This window comes from Pleurodeles waltl, chromosome 9 (genome assembly GCF_031143425.1).
Source record: "Pleurodeles waltl isolate 20211129_DDA chromosome 9, aPleWal1.hap1.20221129, whole genome shotgun sequence".
In the NCBI taxonomy this organism is placed as follows: Eukaryota; Metazoa; Chordata; class Amphibia; order Caudata; family Salamandridae; genus Pleurodeles; species Pleurodeles waltl.
Window position 1 is genome coordinate 779963248 of NC_090448.1, and position 20683 is coordinate 779983930.

At 49.1% G+C, this 20683-nt stretch overlaps 1 protein-coding gene across 1 annotated transcript in view; it reads left to right on the top strand.

The window, feature by feature from the left end:
- TM7SF2 (transmembrane 7 superfamily member 2) overlaps positions 1-20683 on the top strand; it is an 85999-nt gene that overhangs the window by 57804 nt on the left and 7512 nt on the right. The window contains exon 8 of the mRNA XM_069207980.1: positions 11557-11725. Within this exon, the coding sequence (XP_069064081.1) occupies positions 11557-11725 (169 nt within the window). The remainder of the gene's footprint in view (positions 1-11556; positions 11726-20683) is intronic.

Here is a 20683-nt window from a genome sequence, read left to right on the forward strand (position 1 = left end):
TGGTTATTCCCACTACTATCTGGTTCCCAAGAAGGACAAGGTTCTTTGCCCTATCCTAGACCTACGAGCCCTTAATCTGTTCCTCAAGTAGGGGAAAGTAAAAATGCTCAGCTTAGGTCTTGCCTGCCCTGGACCCAGGAGACTGGATGATAGCGTTGGACCTGCAGGACGTTTATTTCCACATCCCCATCTTGTCTGCCCACAGTTGCTATTTGTGGTTCAGGGTAGAGCACTTTCAGTTCACCCTGCTTCCCTTTGGCCTTACCAGTGCCCCTCAGGTGTTCATCAAGGTGACTGCTGTGGTTGTAGCTCATCTACAGGGATCAGGGGTGTCAGTCTTCCCCCTGTCTCTATGACTGACTGATAAAAGTGGGCTTGGCCCAGGCTGTTGCCACCCACCTCCAGAGTACGGCAAACCTGCATTCATTGGGGTTCACTATAAACGTGGTGAAGACACACCTGACTCCCTCTCAGATGCACTATTTCATTGCAGCTTTTCTGGACATGGTGCAGTTTTGGACTTATCCTCCCGAGCGGCAAGTCTAGGATATTCATGCTATGATACTAATGTTTTAGCCTCTATCCTGGATTTCAGTGAGAATGACTCTGAGGTTCTTGGGACTCATGGCATTCTGAATTCTGCTGCTGATACATGCCAGATGGCATATGCAGGCTCCGCAATGGGACCTGAAGTTTTAGTGGGCGCAACATCAGGAGAATCTCACTGACATGGTCCAGTTCTCGGAGGGAACTACGAAAGATCTGCAGTCGTGGTTAACGAACTGTGATTGGGTCAGAGGCTGATACTTCCCCAACCAGATCTGACAGTAGTGACAGATGCGTCACTCCTGGGATGGGTCGGCCATCTGAGAGGTGTAGATCAGGTGGAAGCGGGACTCTACATCAACATGCCGGAGCTCCGAGCAACCTGATTATCATTGAAAGCCTTTCTACCCTCCATCAAGGGAATGCTGGTGCAGTTGTTCACTGACAGTACCACTGCCTTGTGGTACTGCAGCATACAGGGCGTTTGGGTTGTGGACCTTTTGTCAAGAGGCTTTATGCCTCTGGACATGTTTGGAACAGCTGGGCAAATCCCTAGTGGTTCAACATCTGGCGAGCTCGCTGAGCTCCAGAGCAGACAAACTCAGCCAAAAATGCCTCAGTGATCACGAATGGCAGTTCATCCTGGAGGTGGCGTAAAGTCTTTTTCAGCAGTGGGGAGAGGCTTAGTTAGATCTGTTCGCCTCTGACGAGAATGCACAATGTCAGCAGTTTTGCATGCTAGAGTTTCCAAGGCGGCTCTTGCTTGAGGACTCTTTTTGTCTCAAGTGGAATTCAGGCCTCCTGTATGCCTTTCTGCCCACACCACTCCCGCCCAGAGCTCACAAGAAGATCATGAACAACCAGGCCCAAGTAATCCTTGTGGCTTCAGACTGAGCATGGAGTGTCTGGTATCCCGAGGTGCTGAGCATGTCCATTGATCCTTGGATCAGACTGCCCCTTTGGGAGGATCTTCTGTCGCAGCAGCAGGGGGAGGGTTCTTCTCCCGGAACTGTCCAGTCTCCACCTTCTTGCTTGAAGATTGAGCGGGGGCAGGTGACAGCGTTTGACCTTCCTCCCGAAGTCTGTAACGTCATCTTGGCAGCCAGTCATCCCTCCACCAAAACGGTATATGCCTGTTGTTGAAAGAAATTTGTGGCATAGTGCACAGATAAGTCTGTTGATCCCCTCTCTGCACTTCTTTCTGGGGTTCTACTGTTCATTCTTTCCGTTACCCAGCAGGTCTCTGCTTTGGGCGCTCTGAAGGGCTATTTATCTGCCATTTCTACTTTTTTGCTCTTGCCTTATCTTTTTTTAAGTCTCCTGTTGTACATAGGTTCCGCTAAGGTCTTACTCGTCTCTTCCTTCCTTCCCCCATCAATTATGCCTCAGTGGGATCTTAATTTGGTTCTGACCTTTTTGATGTGCTCTCCTTTTGAGCCTCTTCATAACTGTCGCCTCAGGTTTCTCACATTGAGAACAGTCTTTTTGTGGCAATTTCTGCTACCCGCAGAGTGAGTTAGCTGCATGCCTTATTATCTAAGCCACCCTACCTGTCTATCTATCCTAACAAAGTGGTGGTTTGCGCTAGGGCCTCTTTTCTGTCAAACATGATCACACTTTTCATGAAGGCCAATCAATCACCTGGCCTATATTTTACGCACCTTGACACCCTTCCAAGGAAGAGGAGAGACTCAACCGCCTAGACCCTAAAGGAAGGTTGGTGTTCAACCTTGATTGAACAAAAAGAGATCTGGTTGGACGACCATGGAAGTGGGTGTGAAGAAAGGTCGGGCGGTGCAGAAGCAAACTATCTCTCATTGGGTTGTGCTCTGCATCAAGGTCTGCTGCGCACTGGCCAAACAGCAACCCAATGAGCGCTTGCAAGCTCATTCCACAAAAAGCTACAGCTGCAACCACTCCATTAGCATGCAGAGTTCTGGACATCTGCCAGCCAGCAACGTGGTCATCTCTGCACACGTGTATCAAACACTACTGCCTGGACAGTCCTGCAGACTTTCTCATCCCACCCATCCTCCCTTTTCTGCAAACTGATTTAAACGGATTTCTAGGGGAAGGGACTTCGCTTTCTGAGACCCTAGTTTTGACACAACAGTAGTCAGTGTTCTTGATAGCTCTGCCCTTCTGGTATGGAAAGTCGTGAAAAGAAACTGACGTTGGCGCGCCTGGGTGGTGCCTATAATAGGTACTGCAATGCCATTTCCGGCACTAACAATGCCAACAACGAACTCAGAGCGGATCAATGCCACTTTCTGGTGCGCAGGGGTACTGCTCACAAAAAATCTTCTGGACCCAATCTGACGCCTGGGAAGAATTCAGAGTGTAAGGAATCTGCAGCTAGATATAGGCCCTCATTATGAACACGGTGGTCCGTACCGCGCCGCCTGCGGTGGCGGTAAAAAACGCCAACAGAGGAGCGGTCCTGGCGCCAAATAATGAACCAATCGAAACACAGGCATCCAGAAAACCACTGACCGCCAGTAGAGTAGTGCCGCCGACGACAGCAGAGTCCGCCCACAGGCCGTCTGAAAGGCCCAACCCACCCGTCAAATTAGGAACCACTATTCCGCCGCCAGTTCCGAGGCGGGAACCACCGCCACGCAAAGCCAGGCGGAAATGAACCAAATCCAATGAAACACTCACCGGAGGCCCACACAATGCACCAAAGCAGGCATGGATTGAGAGCTGCAGATCATGCCAGCCCTGCTCCTTGCGATATACCTCCACGACCGAGACCGCCGACAAAGACGACGGCGGTAAGTACCGCAACCTACGAAACAAGGGAGGAAAGGGCACAGTTACATACCCACCCACTCCACCCATCCTGCAACGCCCCCGCAACCCTTCCCAGCAGCACAACCCATACACCCCACAGCAAGAGGTACTTACCCGTCACAAGGCAAATCCAACTTGACCATAGTACATACAAATGCCTCACACCCACAAACAATGAAACGAAAGACCAGGGTGCAACATTGTGCCACTAGAACACGGGTGGGGCTTGGACTTGCGCTTGGAAGGTGGAGGGGGTGTGGGTTTGCCTTTGAAGGATAGAGGGGTTGTTTTGTGCAGGTGGAGCCAGATGGACTTGGCTCTGCACGGGGATTCTTCTTCTCAGGGGAAGAGGTAGGGGAATGTGAGGGGCGGACAGGGGTGGGCTGTGAAGTGGAAGGAGTGGAAAGGGCAAGGAGGTGTGCACGCTTAGGGACTAGATGGGGTGGGCAAGTGGGTTGGAAGAGGTCAGCACGAGAGAGGAAAAGTTTCTTCAGAGCAATTGGGGTGGTCGTGGATGAGGGCGTGGGAGCAGAGGAAGAGGCTGTGGACGTATGTGGTGTAGGGGTGCGTATAGTGGGTGTGTGATGGGTGTCTTGGTGCGTTTGTGTGTTCTTGGAGGAGAGGGGGTGGACACAGTGGGAGAAGACAGGCTGCCAGTGTGGATGTATGTTGTGTGGGTGTCTGCAAGTCTGGTGAGTGTGCTGCATGTGTCAACTACAGTAGTTGTGGTGAGTGCAGGTGTGGTGTCTGGGGTGCATGTATAGATGTCTGCTATTGTGGTCAGTGCAGTAAGAGGAGCAGCAACAGTGAATGAAGGTGCAGTGCATGAGGGTGTGGATGTAGAGGGGACAGACAGGGAGGCGGAAGAGGTGTGCACACTGGGGGAAGTGGATGTTGTTGTGTGTGCATGTGTATGTTGGCTGTGTGAATGCTTGTGGTGGAAGGTGTGGTGCTTGTGTTTTGAAGTGCACTTCTTGTGTGTTGATGTGCTTGACTGCGTGTCAGATTGTGTGCTTTGGACGGGTGAAGGGAGTGGGGTGCTGGAAGGGGTAGAGGAGGTTGGACGGGGGACGGAATGGCCAGGGAAACTGGCTGCCGTCCAAGAGGAGGCCAGAGCCTGAAAAGATCTCTGTAGGGCAGACACAGCACTGTGAATGCCATTCAGATAGGCATTTGTCTGCTGCACCTCTGATGCTAGCCCCTGGATGGCATTGACAATGGTTGTCTGCCCTACAGAGATGGTTCTCAGGAGATCAATATCCTCCTCTGTGAGGGCAGCAGGGCTGACTGGGGCAGGGGAGGAGGTGCCTGGGGTGAAGGAGATGCCCACCTTTCTGGGTGAGCGGGCACGGGCAACTCGGTGGGAAGCAGAAGGGAGGGCGGTGGGAATGGGGGGTGGCGGAAGATGTCACTGTAGTGGTGTGGCCACTAGGGTCCGCCACCGCCGGTGAGCCCCCATCGGAGGAGGTATCGGAGTCACTACCTCCAGTGGTAGTTGCCTCCCCCGTGGTACTCACTCCCTCCCACCCACTTGTCCCCTTGGCGTCGGATGTCTCTGCCTCCGAGGATCCGTGGGCTGATGCTTCCCCACTTGCCGGTGCCTCAGCTCCTTTGCCAGATGTTGCTGCTGCACAAAACCAACACAAGAGAACAGGGATGGGGAGACAAAACAGGAGAGACACTTGTAAATAGCTGAATGGAGGTACATAGTGGCCAGACATACACCCACCCAGAATAAACCCCCAACAGGCAGCACCGTTGACTATGCCCATGGCCATGCCCCTGACTACTGACCAGAACCCTGCTCTACACCCATCCCCTGAACTACCTAAGGACCCGATGTGTGGGAGACCTGACAAACACATCCCTACACCCTTTGGGGACCATCATGTAGATGGACACCAGTCAGAGTCCCTGCCTCTAAGCAGCATGAACCCTAATGCACGCACAGACATCCTTCCAGACTTAAGTTTGTGACATGAGTACTCACCCCCTTGTGACTGCTGTGCAGCCTTCAAGCGCCCATCCAGGTCTGGGTACGCCACTGCCAGGATACATTGCATAAGGGGGGGGTCAGTGCCCGATGAGCACCACTTCCACGTTGGGAGGACTTCCCCAGCTGGGCCTCACAGATTTTACGCGCCCAGCGCCGCAGGTCCTCCCACCTCTTCCTGCAGTGGGTGCTCCGCCGGTTGTAGACCCCCACGGTCCGCACCTCCTTGGCGATGGCGTGCCAAAGTTCCCTCTTCTTTTGGGCACTGACCTAAAAGGGTGACACAGAAATGGAACACAGAGGTCAGGCACTTGCAAGATAGGTACAGCTGGCTATTTGTCCACTATGGGACGGACAGTACTGTCAGACTTACAGGATATATGCACGCAGCATGCCATGCACCATGGCCCATGCAGGCTCAGAGGTGCACACATATGTCCTTACAACACCATCCATTACACCCAAACAGTGCACCCCAAACCCAGACTCACCTGTACCTCTGGCCGTCCGTAGAGTTTTGTGTACAGGGGCAGGACCCCGTCCACTAGCCTCTCCAGTTCCTCCTGGGTGAAGGCCGGGCCCTTTCCCCTGCAACACGAGCCACATCCATGACCAGAGGCAGGACACAGCAGTACACACAGTGGAGTACCTGTTCACACGAGATCAGGGAGTCAAGTGAAGTATAGATGACGAATTTGCGCACGTACTGTGGCGGTGTGCATCGTCACCACCGGCGGCGATCATGATACGCCACGATTCCCCATTGGCATCCATGTTAACCAATGATGGTGCGAACGGCGGTAAACACCGCCTTACGCTGTTACGTCAACCGCTAGTGGTATGAGGTCACTTCCACAACGACAGGCCTGGATTACAGTGGGCAGACATTTTGGCAGTAACTACGCATCTATAAATAAAAATTGTGCACAATGCAGGCCCTACTTGCCACATGAAGCACCTATGCATGTGACCATTTCGAAATATAACACACATGAAAAACACTGTTCCCTCATTGAGGTGTAGATGTAGATCTGTCAAGAACGTGTTACTGTCGAGTCACTACAATGAAGTATGCAGTGCACAGTTGATGACAATGTGTGCCTATGTATGTGTGTTCATCACACCTTTTTGATATCCCTCGTAGGTACCGACCCTTGTGGCGAGGAAGGGCAGCATCGGTGTACAGACCACTTGTGGATATGAGGACCATGGTGGAGCGTCAGATTATAATCAATTACAGACTCACCTGTGCAACAATTCTGGAACTTTGGGCATTACTGGATCCAGCACTAACTCCGGGAAATCGTAATCAGCATGCCATCCCTACTGAAGTGCAGGTGCTCTCCGCACTCCATTTCCTGGCCACGGGATCATTTCAAGTGACAGTGGGCATGGGTGCTGGATTTTCACAGCCAATGTTCAGCATGGTACTGACAAGATTTCTAAATGCATTTGTACCACACCTGCAGTCATATGTGAGATTTCCCCAAAGTACTGACCTTCCTACCATCAAGTCTGATTTCTATGCCTTTGCCAACATACCCCATGTGATAGGTGCCATCGATGGCACCCACATACCGATCATACCCCCAAAAGTCAGTGAACAGGTGTACAGAAACAGAATGAACTTTCATTCCATGAACATCGAATTGGTATGTACTGCAGACCAGTACATCTCACATGTGAATGTCATGTTCCCAGGTTCAGTCCATGATTCCTTTGTGCTGAGGAACAGTAGTGTGCCACAGAAGACAGAACAACCCCAAGAGGACAGAGGGTGGATCGTAGGTAACTGACACCTAGCAGACAGCCAGGCTGTCTGACTAAGGCCCTTGACAATGACTACTCTGTATTGCACCTTTTTCTAGTTGATTCTGGCTATCCAAACTTGCGTTGGCTCCTGACACCAGTGAGGAATCCTAGGACGGATGCAGAGAGGAATGGACGTACTAGGAGGGTGATAGAGCGCACAATAAGTTTCCTGAAGGCTAGATTTTGTTGTCTACATATCTCTGGGGGTCCCTGGCCTATGGGCCTGAAAAGGTGTGTAGAATAGTGGTGGCCTGCTGCATGCTGCATAACGTGGCAGTGGGACATTCTGTCCCCCTCTTGGAGGTGGAGGGTGCTGTATGTCCTGACCAGCTACCTCAGAGAGGGGACGAGAGTGATGGTGATGATGAGGAAGGGGAAGATGTAAATTCCAGGACCCAGCAGATACAACTCTACTTCCAGTAACTGTGTGGGACGTAGGGCTGACATTGGGGTTTGTGACACATACTGTCAGTGTGCTTAGTCATATGGGCGGATTTTAATCTTATATGTGAAACAGGGTCCAGTTCTGCATGGTACAGATTTAAATTTAGTGCATTTACTTTGGGCCCACATTTAGGTACACAGGAGTCCTTTCATGCAACGATTCGACAATAAAGTGGTTACCAGCCAGTTGCATCCATACTTCACTTGGTTCACATTTTAACACAGGGGACAGTGTTACAGGTGTGATATGTGTTTTATTGGTGGCAGGGAGTGAATAGTGCTATTTACAGTGATGGCAAGTCGTCATGGGTGGGTGTTCTCAATGTCAACATGGTGGCAGCCTTGTTGGTAGTATTGATGGGTCCATCATTTCTTACATTAGTTCATATTGCCTCTTAGCAATGTGTGGTGGTTGATTGAGTGGGATGGTTGCTGTGCAGATTGTTGCTGAGTTACTTCTTAAAGGGGGCCTTGTTCTTTGCTGGGGTTCCAGTGCCATATCTTGGCCTGAGGGTCCGCTTGGGCACCTGCTGTTGATCTTGAGGGGATGACATGGTTGGCCCTTGGGTTTCCTGTGAGGGTAGTTCCTGGGATGTTTCTGATGATGGTGTAATTGCCAGGTCGGTGTCCGGTGCTGTAGTGGGGGACTCCTGTCCTGTGTGGGTCTCAGACTGGGTTTGTACCAGCTGCAGCAGTGCTCCTACTATGCTGAACATAGTGGCGTTGTGCTGTTTCCACTGCTCCATGGCCTGTTGGTGGTGTTCCTGCTGCATCCTCTGACTGTGTTCCAGGGTGGATACTATCTGTGCCAACTTGTCATGGGTATGCTGTTAGGCCCCCAATACCTCAGATATCACGTCCTGGGCTGCTGCATCCATCCTGTGGCCTCCCCCCGGCCCACTGAGGCCCTAGCACTTGCCCTAGCCCCCTCTGCCTCTGTCCCCTGCAGAGGTCTGGCAGTACCACTTGTACTGGGGCCCTCGCCTTCTTGCACATTGGGAATGGGAGACTGTGGCCTCTGTACCTGTCTTCCACCAGTCTGTGGCCTGGATACACAGGAGTGGGCACGCTTGCCCAGGGCTGCTGTTCTTGACTGGGTGGTAGGGGTGTCAGTGGTATCCTGGGTGGGGCTGCTGCATGGGCACAGTCCAGGACTGTGTGAGGGGCCTGCCTGCTCATCAGTGTCCAGGGATCCTTCACCAGTGTCCTGCGAGGTGCCTCTGTCTCCATGGGGGGCACTGGCACTCCTTGTCCCGTCTATGAGGGTGGCATGGGTGGTGGTGCCTGTTGGGGGACATAGACATGTCTGTTACAAATGCATGAACGTTTGGGGTGCACTGGACTGGGCTATTTTGTGCTGGTGTTACTTTCAGTGGCCATCCAGGGTGCCTTTGTCAGGTTTACACTACATTTTGCTTCAGGTGTGGGGTTGCATGGGGGGGTGTAGTTCCATTGTGGATCCTTGCAGGGGTAGGTGGCTGTGCACAGGGGGAGGAATGTGGGCCTGTTAGTGGGTTTGTGGTCATGCGGGGGGTGGATTCAGTGGTTGTTTTCTGGGTGGGGTATTGGTCCTGGTGGGTGTTGGTGCATGCATTACAGGTATGGTGTATATGGGATAAATGTGGACAACTTACCCGAGTCCATTCCTCCAGTGAGTCCCTCAGGGTGCAGGATGGCCAGTACCTTTTCCTCCCAGTCGGTGTATTCGGGTGGTGTTGGTGGTCCTCCCCCAGTCTTCTGGACTGCAGTGTGGTGCCTTGATGCCATGCCCCTGACCTTCCCCCGCAGGTCTCTTCCGGATGTTGTCCGTGGTGCGTGGATGGTGTCCCACTGCATTGACCCTGTTCATAATGGTCTGCCATAGCTCCATCTTCCTTGCGATGGGTGTGTGCTGCACCTCGGTCCGAATATTTGTGGCTCCACCTTCAGGATCTCATCCACCATGGTCCTTAACTCCCTTTCTGTGAAGCGTGGATGTTTGGGGGGTGACATGGTGAGTGTGGTGAATGGTGTCGGGGCTGGAAACGCGGTGAGGGTGCTCTTCTGTGGGTCGGTGTGCGTCTCGTGTATGGTGGCGTTAGGTGTCTGCTTCTGGTGCTCTCCGTCTTCTTTGGCCTGGTTTCGTTGCAAAGGATTATGGGTTGTGTCTAGGAGTGTTTTATAGGGTTATGACTGTGTGTCAGGTGTGTGGGTTTATAGTTATCCAATGTGTGCACTTCTTGCTGTTAAGTCCACTTGCCGCCCGTGGCTGTCGGCACCGCCAATGGTCGTCTGGCCTCCACTTTCCACCAAGGTGATTTGTGCATCATTATTTGGAGGGCGGGACGTGGGTGTGGTCGGCGGTGGCGGGGTTGGGAGGTCCAGCACTCCCGCTGACAAGGTCATGGCGGGGACTAGTGGTCTGGTGATTTTTGGCAGGGTGGGAATTTTCGTTCATTATATGGCGGGTTTACATTCACTGCCAACGGTGGCCTTCTGTTCACCGCCACCACGGCGGTCGGCGGTGTTTACCGCCGTGTTCATAATGATCGCCATAGTCTCTACCAGATAAGGCTTTACTGAAGGTAAGTAACTTGTCTTTCAGTCAACCCTGCCACATAGCGTGGTCCTCCATTGCTTCAGAATTACAACAAAATAAAGGAAAGTGGATAGCCTCAATGAGGTAATATATCAAGAAGTTCTATTCATGTATTAAAATACACTCAGAGGACACCTTCAACACAACAAAGGAACCATTTGACTCTTTGAACCAAACAATTGACAGTCACTGTGAATACTTTCTGAAGGTTTTATCTTTTCGAAGACAGAAACAATATAGAGTACAAAGATTCTTCCAACCCCATAAGTTGTTTAAAAAAATATGTTTTTAGCCCACGGAAGAAGTGTGTTTTATGGAAGTATGGTGAAAGAGGGGGGACATAACTAATGTACTATTGTAATGCTACTTATTATCCTCTCTTAGGCAGTTTCTAAGTGCCTTTAATTTTTTTCAATTAGCAGGCCTCAGGCACAGGGAGATAGTCTGAATTGTTCCCGTTCACACTGCCTATAGGAAACATAAACAAGAGATTTGGGTGCAGAAAAGTGCTGTGCTGTTTTCAATGAGGTGCGACACAGTATTGAATTGATTTGTTATTTGATCAATGCAGCTAAAGCGAAAATTGTTAATGATTTTGGTTTGGTTCGTTTGTATTGTAGATAGTGTCACACAGGTGAAGGACCAGAGAGGTCCGAAATGCATTGGGGTATAGGAGAAATGCAGTAATTGGACAAATTGTCATGACAAATGGATTGTGAGCGATCAATAATAGATGTAATTGAAAAAAATAACTTATTGTGTTACCATGAATGAATTGTGGTTGTGTGCTTTGCCATTACATGAAATACAAGAAGTAGTAGGAAATAATAAAACCATAAAGATTTTAACATTTATTTTTTGGTTTATTGTTGAATTTAGCAACTTTTTGCAAGCACCTATAGCCAGTGCACCTTGGGACTCTCCTCATCAGAGTACAGCTAACAGACTCGTAGCTGTACTGCCATTTTGATTTAAATGTCCATTTAGCTATAGCACTGGTAAACTAACCTAACCTTTACCCATGCACCATCCTAATGCAATATAATTTGTGTGAACTATCACAACTAATGTTTGTATTTTAAAATTTGCTTTTTTTTTTCAACTGAGTAATTCAAAAACATTCAATACATCTTGTGACGGCTTTACATTTCACCTTAGCATACTAACACATCTGTAATGTTAATGCTAGCCCTTAAAAAAATTACAACAAATATAAGAATTTGTGTAAGGTTAGCCTACCAATCAACATCCCTTTTAACACAATTGTTGCCATTACATTTGAAGGATTCTTGCTGCATTCCACGACTACATACCTATTAGTCACATCAAGAATTTAACCAATACCCCTAAAGAGGTGCAAAATATAATAGCATTTCTCCTTCCTCAACAGGAGGCCATCCTAACTACTATGGATATCGTCAATGACGGCTTTGGCTTCATGCTAGCATTCGGAGACCTCACATGGGTGCCCTTCACATATAGCCTGCAGGCCTACTTTCTGGTCAACCATCCATGTGAGCTGTCAACAGCTGCAGCTGTCGCCATAATCTGCCTCAACGGTAAGTGACACTCTGCATAACCAATAAAATAACAACCACTTTTCCTTTTGAAGGACCATCTGTTGAGGAAATATATGAAAAATCAGACATGCTTTTTCTACCAACAAGAAATGACCAATGGTGCCAGAAGCCAATTTGCCACATTTTTATGAACACAATTTCCAATGTATACTTTTAATCTCAGATTCCTCATCTTGTGATTTTCCCTGGATACCAGACTGGATCTGGAAAACTCAAAGCAGTGCTCCTGCAAGCCTGTAGGGGGTGCTGTTCCACTCCAGAAGTATTGAACAGAGCTTGCAAATAAGCACCACACGTGCACACTGACATTTGCTCCTTTCTTTCCTCGCCTTCCGACGTGGCTACATGGCTCTGTTCCTATTTTTCTTCACTCTGTGAAGACGTTTTCTTCTAAACTTTTTCCAGTGTGCAAGGGATGTCACCCCCTTAAATGAAAAGGTTTAAACCTTGTAGAGACTGTTGCAAGTAGACGTCTGTGACAGATCCCCCTGAGGTGTGCCTCTGGTGCTTAGGTTTACCACATGACCCCAATGCCTGCAATGACTGTGCCCAGATGAACCCTAAAACCATCGAAGAGTGTGAAACTCTATTTAGTGTAATATTGGAAGGCTCTTTGCTGGTCCCACTCCAGGCTGAAGACTAAAATGAGGACAGACTTCCCCTTTAGCTCCTGAAGTCCAGAATTTGCCCTTCCTGCCACTCTCACTCTCCAAAAAAAGGTGCAGGGGCACACCATGCCTCCTGGTCATGCTTCCGTTCCCTCAAGGAACCAATTCCATCCTTGGCCCCAATACTCCAGAGTTCCTAGGTCGATCGGCAATGTCGCAGCAGGTTAAGACCTTTCGAGATGCTGGGCTGCACTTCTTTGGCACGCTTCCAGCTCCCTCTGGCACGTCTTTGCAAAGATCCACAGGGACTCCCAGTCGGGTCACAACCGGTGGGTTCACCCTCAGTGATATTTGGACCCCTCAAACCCATTTTGTGTTCCATTCTTGCATCAAGACCAGCACTGGAAACCACACTGGTCTCTGAAGCATTGACACCAGTACCAACATCATTGGTGACAGAGGAAGAACCACAACCCATCATGGTGTCTGGCTCTGAGTAAGTGCCATCTCAACATTGACCAAGGCCCTGTTCAGATCTTGATGTGCTGCAACCTCTTTTGCATCCATCTGCCTCAATTTCATTGCTGCATATCCTTGAACAGACATTACACCAACTTTTTGGCTTGGACTCTGATCACACCCAGACGGATGGAGAAGACAATAGTAGGAATGTGGAAGAGTTTGCATTACTTTTTGATGATGACAAAAGGTACATAGACCTACAGGATGCGAATGGGCTGACCACGTCTACTAAGTTGTTTTTTTCCCCTGACCACCAACATAGGAAAGCATTTATTTTGCTAGATAGACCATAATGACTGCTGAGGTACTGGACCTTTGCTTTCCTACTATGGAATTAACAATGCCTGGCAGCTCTTGAGTAGTGTAAATCACAGAAGAAAATAGCAGAAAAACCCTTTTAGGTTTCTTTATTTGGCCTATCTAGTCCACAGGTGTGCCACTGCGAGAAAGCAAGTTGAAGTGATACTCTTGAATGCATTTAAAACAATAAGTTAAGGACCATAATGACTGTAACACAACCATCTATTTCTCTAAAGTAAAGCAGCAAGTGGAAACCCGCAAACAGTTATTTGCTCTAGTAGAAGTTCTAGGACACTAATTTTTTTAGGCTTATACATATCCATTAACAGCTCTGCCAATTGCCAGAACCCAGGCGTCCTCTCTACTAAGAGGCTAAAAGGAGCAGAAATAGGATTTTTTTGTCCAGCAATTATGCTATATTGTATGAACTGAAGAAACAATGTTGCAATCACCACTTGAAGAATTCAAGGAGACTTACAAGATACTTGCCAAACACTTGTGGAAATCTTAGATTTTATACAAAATCTGTGCTGTGTTTTTTATTAGACATAGTAGGGTGTGTCTGTGCTCTTTGTCAGACTTTCTCAGCATTAAACAGCTGGGTGCACTAAACGTTAGCAGATCACGAAGGAAGGCTGCAGAATATCTGTCCATATCGTCCTACACTTAGAAACTATAAAAACAAAATATAAGTGCAGCGGCCCAGAGTTCTTCTTATGAGCCCTCTGCTGCACCACATAGTGCTTGTGTTACTAAATGGCTTTCAGCTTGGTAATCTATGATTAGAAATACAGAGATATATCCATTGCAATTACACCTCCCGAACTGTTGCCTGAGTGCTTGGAACAAAGTTAAGGGTGTGAGCCTTGCTTAATATGAGACGTATATATATCCCAAAACATAATAAAAAATGACTATGGGCCTGATTACAAGTATGGTGATCCTAAGACCGCTGTACCCATGGTGGCGGTCTGACCACCGTAACCTTGGCGTCTGACTGCAGATTACAATGCTGGTGGTTGGACTGACACAAGACCGCTGCCACCACCAGGATCATGGATCCCTAGGCGTTGGCAGCAGTGAAAGCCATGTTCAAGCCGTGTTCAAGCCGCTGCTGGCACCACTATGCTGATCAAAACTTGCCTTTCCACCAGCCTTTTCATGGCGGGGACCCCGCAATGAACTACAGTTCCCCCTGGCACTCATCATACCACCCTAATCCCTGGTGGCTTATCTTGTTTGGCCCTGGGAGCATAGCGGGACGTGCTCGTGTCCCCCCGGTGACCGGTGTGTGGCAGGGTCTGGCCAGCAACAAGGGAGCCTGAGACGGTGACATCCTACATATAGTGTGAGTGACTGTGCACCTGGCACCTCTCTTTGGCTGCGGTACGTAACTCTCCTGTGCCCCGCACCTCTCTGATGCTGCAGTGCATGATTCTCCTGTGCCTCGCTGAGGCTTACCCCTGAGCCACCCCTCCCCGACCTGCTCGTGCACCTTGCGATTGTGCAGGGTGTGGCGGGGTCGGTGGAGTATGTTTGGATTCCATCTTGCTTGACTGATTTGGAGCTCACCTGCAGTGCCTGATTGTGCCCGGGCCAGGGGATTTCCAATAAACACCCTGAACTGAGTCTTGACAGCTTCACCTGGACCAGTTGCGGAGTATATGAAGCCAAACTAGCTCAGCTGGGCAGGCGTGTTTAGGCCATGAAGATGGGGATGAGTGACACTAGGCAAGCCAAACACTCATTGAATAAACGACAACAAACGCGCATATGGAGTTGCCACAGCTAGATGCGCGGGAGGCGCACCCTGAGACTGCGGGTGCATCCATGCCCTCCGATATCCACCTCAAGTTCTTAGACCTAAAGCAGAGCTTCGCAGCAATCAATAATAAAATAGACCTCCTCGCTGACCGCTTTGATTGGCTGAAATAAAAGATAGACAGACATGATGACCGCATGGACAAATTGGAGCTCCGTATGTTCGAGGCGGATAGGGAAAAGCCTCTGCACATGTAGAAGATACCAGAAGTAATACGGAATAAGAATGAAGCTTTGGAAGCCCGCTCCCGCCGGAACGATTTGCACATTGTGGGCATACCACAGTCAACAGCGATGGGAAGGATGGAGGACTTTGTGGAGGATATGCTGAGACCAATGTTTGGCACGGTTTTCTCCTCCCTATTTTCGGTGGAGCAAGCCCAGAGGTCTCTTAGCCCTAGACTGCTCACAGGGGCCCACCTCGCCCCATCATTCCTGAGTCTTAAATTATCGCGACCGTGACACCGCTCTGCACCTTGCAAGGGAGAAAAGGCCACTACAATATGTTAGATCTGAAATCTTGATATTTCCGAACTTCATCGTATCAGTGCAGTCGGCAGGCAGGGGATTTCTAGCAGTAAAAAAAAAGCCCTCCAGCGCACAGATGCTTAGTACTCACTACTGTACCTGGAAAAGCTGCACGCCAGATATGCTGGCAAAACGGACCCCAAAAATCCACCAAGTGCACTAAGACTATTCCGCTGGAGCCTGACAATACACCTGTGTTTGACGTGGAATGCAATGAAGGACATCTTAGTGACACAGATTAATTGTGCTGTAGCCACCTTGTGGACCGGGGCAGTCGGCCTGCTCTGTCCTGATAGTGTGACTTGCTGGCCCCCACCCTTGAACTGTTGGCTATTACCAACGGTGTTTGAGACAGTTAGAGGTGGGGGGAATGGAAGAACTGTAGACATCCTTACACAGCAGACGTTGGGTTGTTATATAGTGCTGCCTTGTTCTGCTTTTAGACCCAGAACATTTGATAATGTTCTGCCTGGGCGAGATCAGATGACCCCAGTGGTGTCCCCTCCGGCCACCCAGCAGTCGTGCTGGGAAGAGACGGTCCACCTGATTGCTTCCACTGGATGAGTCTCACTATTGACAATGTTTTACCGTTGTTGGGGATGTTTGAAATGGTGGGACTACTTATTTGGCCTAGTTGGGGGGCCAAAGTGGGTGGTGAGTGGGAAGCGATTGTTGGGTTGTTAAATGTTGCCACATGGCTGCTAAATATATTCATTGTTCTCACGTCTGCTGTCACTTACTTAGCACATGGGTCTTACTCCCGGCATGTACACATACTCGGCAGGAACTCGATACCCTTGCGTTTTTTACAAATGCTGTGCATGCATCACATTAAGGTCTTAACGTGGAACATTCTCGGACTTAATAACCACTGCAAAGCATGCCTGGCTTTCGCTTATCTTCAGCAGCATGCTATTGATGTCTGTTCCCTTCAAGAACTGCACCTAACCAAGGATACACAGATGCAATTACAATCAGGTGGGTTGGAGAACTGCATGCTGCCTACTACTCTAGTTATGCCCGGGGGGGTAGCGAGTCTTATCAGAGAGGACTTGCAATGGCGCATGCACTGAGTTGGCTGCAATATGCAGGGTAGATTTGTCATATTATCAGGGGTCTTGCTAGCTCATCGTGTTACCCTCATCCCTGAATATGGCCCCAAAACCGATGACTCTCAATTCTTTATTGATGTCTGGCGACTAGCTGGGACAATGGGTCCTGGGCGATTCTGTGGTGGGGGAAACCTTCAATATAGTACTGCACCTGGACTTGGACAGATCCAGTGGCACTAGAATCCCACACCCCAAGGCAGTGGCACAGCTTCATACCATCATAGATGACTTTGCCTTGACGGACATCTGGTGTTCCTGACACCCCATTCAGAGGTAGAGTATGTGCATCACTACGGCACATTCTGCGGGGTCCCGTATAGACTTTTGTCTGGAATCGAAAGATGCAAAGTTCTCAATAGTCCAGGTTTCTCATTTGCAGAGGATGCTTTCGGATCATGCACCTGTTCTATTGGAACTTGAGCTTCCAGCTGGGGCACCTGCGCCTTCTCATGGAGGCTTCCGGCAGGCGCCCTGCGAGATCAGGTCTTCATGGAGGACATCAGGAAATCTATTGTGGAATTCTTTGAGCACAATGACTATGAGGAGACTTCAAGATCGACCCTTTGGGAAGCCTTTAAGGCTCTGAATAGAGGAGCATGCATAACGAAGCAGGCGGGCGTGCTTCGCTCCCTACGAGCTGAACTTGAGCGCTTAGAGGAAGAAATAAGAGAACTTGAACTTATGTTCTTTGAGGATCATCATATCGCTACACTTGCATCTATTCACAGTAAAATATCAGACTACAAGGAGGCGGCGCAGAGGGAGATGAATTATCTCGGTAGAGAAGCACATGCTAGGCAGTTTGGAATAGGTTGGGAATAGACCAAGCATTTTGCTGGCCCAATTGCCCCACAAGCCGTGGGTAAGTGAGTATATCATCTAGCTTCATGACGATCAGGCTAATGTGCATATGGGCACGGAAACCATACAGAATATTATGATCGACTTTTATTCAACCCTATACTGCACCCACCATGGATCAGAGCCCCCGGACTTCTTGGGCTACTTTGATTCCATTCAACTCTTATGGCTTGATGGGGGATATCTAGATGAACCCTTTACAGCAGAGGAAGTGATCGGGATCATTAATGCAAAGCCAGCTGGGAAAGTACCTGCCTTGATGGCATCACCATTGCATTTTATAAGGAGTATGCCCCTCTGATTGTCCCACATCTGCTGGCCATGTATAAGTAATCGCTGTCTACCGGTATTCTACCGGCGTCTCTGCGTGAGACTCTCATTGTGACATCCTCAAACCGGGCAAAAACGCTTGGCGGTGCGACTCATAACGCCCATTATCTATAATCAACATAGACAACAAGATACTTGCCAGGCTTCTTGCTTCACGTGTCCTGCCACTATTACCGACCATTGTGCGACCTGACCAGGCTGGCTTTGTGCCTGGCAGGTCCACAACTCCTGACCTACGCACATTCTTTACTGTTCTACATGTCATCGATCCCAGTGTCTCTCTGCAGCAGCGGTCTTCTTGGACACCACTAAAGCGTTCGACTCCCCTTAATGGTCATACCTCTTTGCTTTGCTTGCACACATAGGTCTGACCCCAACTTTCATTAAGTTAATTCACCTGCTCTATACATGCCCAGTAGCTCAAGTGCATGTGAACGGCAATATCACTGCACCCTTTGAGGTGTTGAGGGGCACCTGACAAGGTTGCCCCTGGTCACCCATTCTCTTCGCGATAGCTGTGGAGCCACAAGCTGCTAGACTATGCCAGCACCACGCTCACTGCAGTCTTACCTTTACCCTGCCCAGGGTCCTAGTCTCACTCCATGCAGACGATGTTACACTATATGTCAGAGATCCGCAAGTGCATCTAGAGCCTCTTATCAGAGAACTTATTAGCTTTGGTGGGCTCTCAGAAATAAAGATCAACTGGACGTTCAACTGACTGGCGTGATTCTCCCATTCACCTCAGACTTTTCACTCACCTGGGCAGCCGGTCCTGTCAAGTATTATGGGGGGTGGCTTAGTAAAGGCAAGGACGAGTTGTGGAAAGGCAAGTATGGCCAACTACTCTCATGGCTAGAGGACAGACTTGAGAGATGGAGGCGGCCACCACTATCACTGACAGGCCGCTTAGCCATTGGTGATCCTTCCCAAATTTCTGTATCTCTTCCTCAACCTACTGCTCCTGCAGCCCCTGCACTTTCGGTGCTCAGATCGTTCTTGTCTCTCTGGCTTGGGCCGGTAGGCAGCCGCGCATTGCTTGGGAAGTTTTGACCCTGATGTTTGAGCATGGAAGACTGGCTGCTCCAGACATGGATCTATATTATTTCTGCGCCCAGGATCATTTTGTACATTACTGGCTCTTTCCTATAGAGTTCTTCACCCACACAGCACCGGAGACAGACCTGGCAAACTGAATCGAACGTCTATGGGTGACACATACCCGGACGGCACCTATCTTACATTACAACAGGCCCTTCCGGAAAATAGCACCAGTCTCCTCAATAGATTCACGCACCATCAACTTCGAGCAGCACATCATCTGCTATATGGTTCGTTCCCTGATGTCCCGCCTACGTTCCAGGTGATTGAGACAACACTGACCAATCCATCCCCTCGTAGGCTGATAACACGGCTTTACGCTGAAATGTAGACCACAGCACCAATATGCAATCCAAAGAGGGAGATGGCGTGGGACTCGGATATAACACCACCTCTCTCAGATAAACAATGGCGCTACTGCTGCTTGCAGGCTTGCGCGCTCTCTCCCAACTACAGGTTCGGCCTTATTCATTTCAAGTCTATACCGGCTTCACTGCGCTCCTGTGCGCTTACGTCGCATGGGCCTGGCTGCCTATGCGCATTCCTACAATGACTCTACTAGCAAGTAATGCACAAAAATCTTTGATTACTGGGCTGAAATATTCGATATAATTCAAGCCATCGCGGGACACCAACTTGAGTGTGCCCGTGGTGGTGCTGCTGGGCTATTTTAAGAATCTTCCTAATCATTTTCGCCAACTAACTGCGATCCTTTTTCTGCTTGCTAAGCTTAGAGTGGTGATGCAGTGGGGCACACGCGCTGTGGCAGATTGGCTTACCAATGCTGTGTATTGTCTGGGACAGCTTGTGGCTTACTGCGATCCTATGCCCTTTAAATCCTGCCCCAAAGATATCTGACTTCCCCTTGAGCAATACTTGCATGCCCAACTAGACACAGCAGATACTGAGTGAGATGGAGTAAACGCTGCACCCTCGACGGTGTTAACAGTGGCATAGACGTACTTTGCCTCTCACATCCCCATGCATACTGAGCTTTGAAATTTTACTTGATAGACCTTTCTGTCCTTGTCTCTGTAAACATATCCATTGGCCCATGTGTAAACGAGTGCCTGTTCTAAGCCCCCCCCCCTTTTTTCCTTTTCTTTCCGTTTCCTGTACATTTACTATTATTCTCCAAAAAGGTTTATCAACCTGCAGAATGTATACCATGTGTTTCTTTGATTGCATACTGCATTTGGCGATGGGTTATGTTTCTATGCTGTACTCCGTTTTATCTGCTAAAACAGGAAATTTTATACATAAAATTTTAAAAAAAGTATTTTCCCTAAAAGATTAAAGACTTTTTTGATAGAAGAATGCAAGGTAAAAATGTTCATTTGGGTGAGAGAGGCGCAGCACAGACCACTGACAATTTGTGTGTGAAAAAGGCCGCTCTATCTACCTCCTGACATACTGCACTCCTGCAATTGTGACGTTTGTAGCTTCCCTTGCCCCTTCACAGTAAATCTGTTAAAACCTATTAAGGTTAACATCCTATAGATAACCTTTAATTTCCTACTTCGTTACGGTGTGAGCCTGTTCACACCCTCCCTTTCAGCCTGTTTCGCCGATGGCAACATCATTGGCTGAACTCATGCAAACTTGTCGGTCGACCGCAAACTACATCACACCTGTCTCAAGCGACAACAATACAATAACTCCTCACTCCTGCCCACCTGTTCAAGACCAAAACAGTCAAAACTGCTTGTGAAAAGCTTTCCTAATATATTAAGAAAAAATCTTGCGATGAGGGA